Source organism: Nanorana parkeri, unplaced genomic scaffold (genome assembly GCF_000935625.1).
Source record: "Nanorana parkeri isolate BGI_ZX_2015 unplaced genomic scaffold, ASM93562v1 scaffold268, whole genome shotgun sequence".
Taxonomy (NCBI): Eukaryota; Metazoa; Chordata; class Amphibia; order Anura; family Dicroglossidae; genus Nanorana; species Nanorana parkeri.
The window spans coordinates 804,597-807,785 of record NW_017306536.1 but is presented as its reverse complement, the minus strand read 5'-3'; the positions used below and the strand labels follow the sequence as shown (position 1 = coordinate 807,785).

The 3,189-nt window shown below is 39.7% G+C and overlaps 1 protein-coding gene across 1 annotated transcript in view; it reads left to right on the top strand.

Annotated features, from left to right (window-relative positions):
- Positions 1–3,189, top strand: part of MICALL2 (MICAL like 2) — a 92,197-nt gene that overhangs the window by 58,798 nt on the left and 30,210 nt on the right. Inside the window, exons 8-9 of the mRNA XM_018557107.1 lie at positions 162–787; positions 977–1,070. Of these exons, the coding sequence (XP_018412609.1) occupies positions 162–787; positions 977–1,070 (720 nt within the window). The remainder of the gene's footprint in view (positions 1–161; positions 788–976; positions 1,071–3,189) is intronic.

The following is a 3,189-nucleotide window of genomic DNA, read 5'->3' as shown; positions in this document are numbered from 1 at the left end:
CAGATGATTTTATAGTCTGCAAAAGGTTAGTTTTTGCTTTACTTTAAAACTGACTGTTTGCCCGAGAGACACTAGGAAATCCATTTCCTGCAGTTTATTCAATAAGCCGCTTCCTAATTGCACCAAATAAGCTATTGTTTAAATATTTTCTTTTTTTTAAGGACATTGGATTCTTCACATAGTGGGTCAACAGTTTCCACACCCAAGACAGATCCTGCGAAACCTGTTCCTAAAGACAGGAAAAGTAAAGTGTCAACGTCTGTTTCAAGTTCGGAGACACCAAAGACCACTCCAACATCTACCACAAGCAAGAAAGTCGCAACAGCAAGTTCTGTACCATCACAGCCAACACAACCAACACAGTCTGTGCAGCCAACACATCCAAGGCAGTCTGCACAATCTACTCAACCTACACGCCCTATGTGTTCTGTTCCTCCAACACAACCGGCACTGTCAAAGGAGTCTACACGACCAACACAACCTGCACAATCTACAACGCCCACACAGCCACCTCAACCCACACAGTCCACACAAATTGCAAAGACTAAAGAGACTACCCGTCCCTCTCAACCCACACAGTCTAGGGAGAATATACGTCCCACTCAACCTGAGCAGTCTAAAGAGAGTATACGTTCCACGCAACCAACACAGCCTGCAACTCCTAAGCAGTCCATACAGTCTACACAACCTTCACATTCTTCCCAACCAATACAGTCCACAAAACAGCCACAGCCAGTTGTGATGACCCCAGGTAAAGACCATAAGCTGGCTGAACCACCTTCAAAAAGTGAGTGATAATGAAATGTTTTTTTCTTTTACGCTGGGTTTACTTATATAAGAAATAAACTTACAGCATGAGTCATCCGCACATTCCATCTCTTTGTTTTTCCTGTTTATCCTTTATCTGATGGCTTTCAACTGTGACTCAGACTTTATTTCAGTTTCCTCCGTTAATGATCATCGCTCTTTATTTCAGCACAAAATTCTGGCACCAAAGATTCAAAGTCAGAAGCCCCAGGGGACTGGAGATCGATGCTCAAGCCTTTGGATAAAAAGCCATCAGTGCAGGGGTATGTTCTTTAAAAAAAATAAAAAAAAAGATTACCAGATGTGGAAAATTCTTAAAGAGGAATGTAATCTAATCATATTGCCACAACAATCCATCTACCACAGTAGAACATTAGAGGTCCCTGAAGGGCCTTCAGAATTTTGCCAAGTTGTCAAGTTAAAATACCACTGTACCCCCCAAAATAAATTATTACATGTGAACATTAGGTTTAGGAACATTAGTTGCTTCACTTAATACGATTGCTGTTTGCAAGCTGCCATTGGAGATAATATAAGGCTACAGGTGGTAGCTTTCTTCAGTGCGATTGCTAGGTTGGAAATTTGTATGGCTTGGATTTCAGGATCCATTTACTGCTAAAGCTTTTCGTGCTACTGAAGTGTGTGAATTCTGTTCAAAAGTTCCATCATATTTAGACCAGTATTCAATCCATTTTGGCCTGTAATACTTTAATGTATTACAATTAATGATGGGCATTGGGTGGAGGTGCTGATCAATACTACTTCTCTACCTTACAAAGTAATAAACCAGGAACCAAAATGATATCTTTTATTTTTTTTTGCTTATCGCACATTGCGATGCATTGTGTTGCGTTGTAGTGTGCTGCCATAAAATGCAGTGTGTCCAGGTCTTTTTTGTGCACGCCAACACAGGTCATTGGTGTGTACTTGCACCAATAAAAACAAGGCTATTTACCTTGTCCTTATTTTGGGACAATATTAAGGAACACAACCCAAAGTGGGTGGTGTAGGTGAGGTTCAGATGAGTGGAACCCAGTACTAATGTCTTTAGTTTAGATTTTACCTTACTTCTGTCCTGAAGACCACCAGAGCATTGTTTTCTCTATTTGAATAATATATTACCCAATATTATTAAAAACATGAGCTACAGATTGTATGCAGAACACAAGCTTTTTGATATTTGAATGTATTGTGTTATTTGTGTGTTAGTCAGTTTTTTTGGAAAGGAGCCACCTCTGCAAGCACACTCATGTGATGGACGATAATCTCACGTTTAGTTTATTAATTTGTATTGAGATTGTAGCTCGGGCTGCAACTAATGATTATTTTCATAATCGATTAGTTGGCCGATTATTTTTTCGATTAATCGAATAAAGAAAATTAAATAAATATCATCCTCAATTTAAAATAAAATACAAAAACCGAGTGTTACAGCCATAAAGGTTACTTCAGAATAAAACTGCATGCACACTTTTGTGCGATCAAACTGCACTGGAACCCACGGTATCGAGGTACCTCGCGTTCTCGTGCAGGCGATCCGACTATGGGTGGGAGGCAAGTTTGGGGTGCCATTGAATGATACTTTAACGTACCTCCCACAGCAAAATTTGTCAGGCCAAAACCGAACATGACTTTTCCCCACATTTGTATTTATCTTTTAATAATTGTATTGTAAGCACATGGCACTTGAATGCCTTCAGCCAGGGAATGACAGCTGCCAGTGGCAAGATTCCGCAGGCAGCAGCCAAATATAAATACAGCAGGTAGTGGGCTGGTGCAGTAGCACCAACTAACTGATCTATAATGAGAATAGTTGACAACTATTCTCTTTATCAATTATTATCGATGAATCAATTAGTTGGTTGCCGCCCTAATTGTAGTCCATCACAGGAGTGGGCTTGGAGCGGTGACTACTTTACAACACACACAGGGACCATGGGAAACAAACGTAGCCACCCTCCAGAAGAGATGATTTGACGTTCTACAGCCGAGTGATACACAAATCAGATACACTTTTGTTAATAGTTAAGGTACTCGAATGCATTTTTAAGGTTTACCTCTTGAGTTTAGCGTGACTTTAACTTCTAAAAGAATTCCCACAACACTATGGATCACCTAAAGAGAGAACACAGCAATGGCTTATTTTATTGTAGCTCCCTTTCCCTGATTGAATCCTGGGCTTACGTATCTGATAAGGGATGATTCACTGCTATCCGTCACCAGGATAAGTCATCTGCTTGCACTTGGTTACGTAGTTTGAAGCTATGAAACCTGTGAATAGCAAGCTTTTTTCAACAGACTGAAAATACTGTAAATAAACACATTAGAGATGTGAAAATAAAGGCTAGCTAAAAAGATCATATTTACCTGAAAATAAAAAAA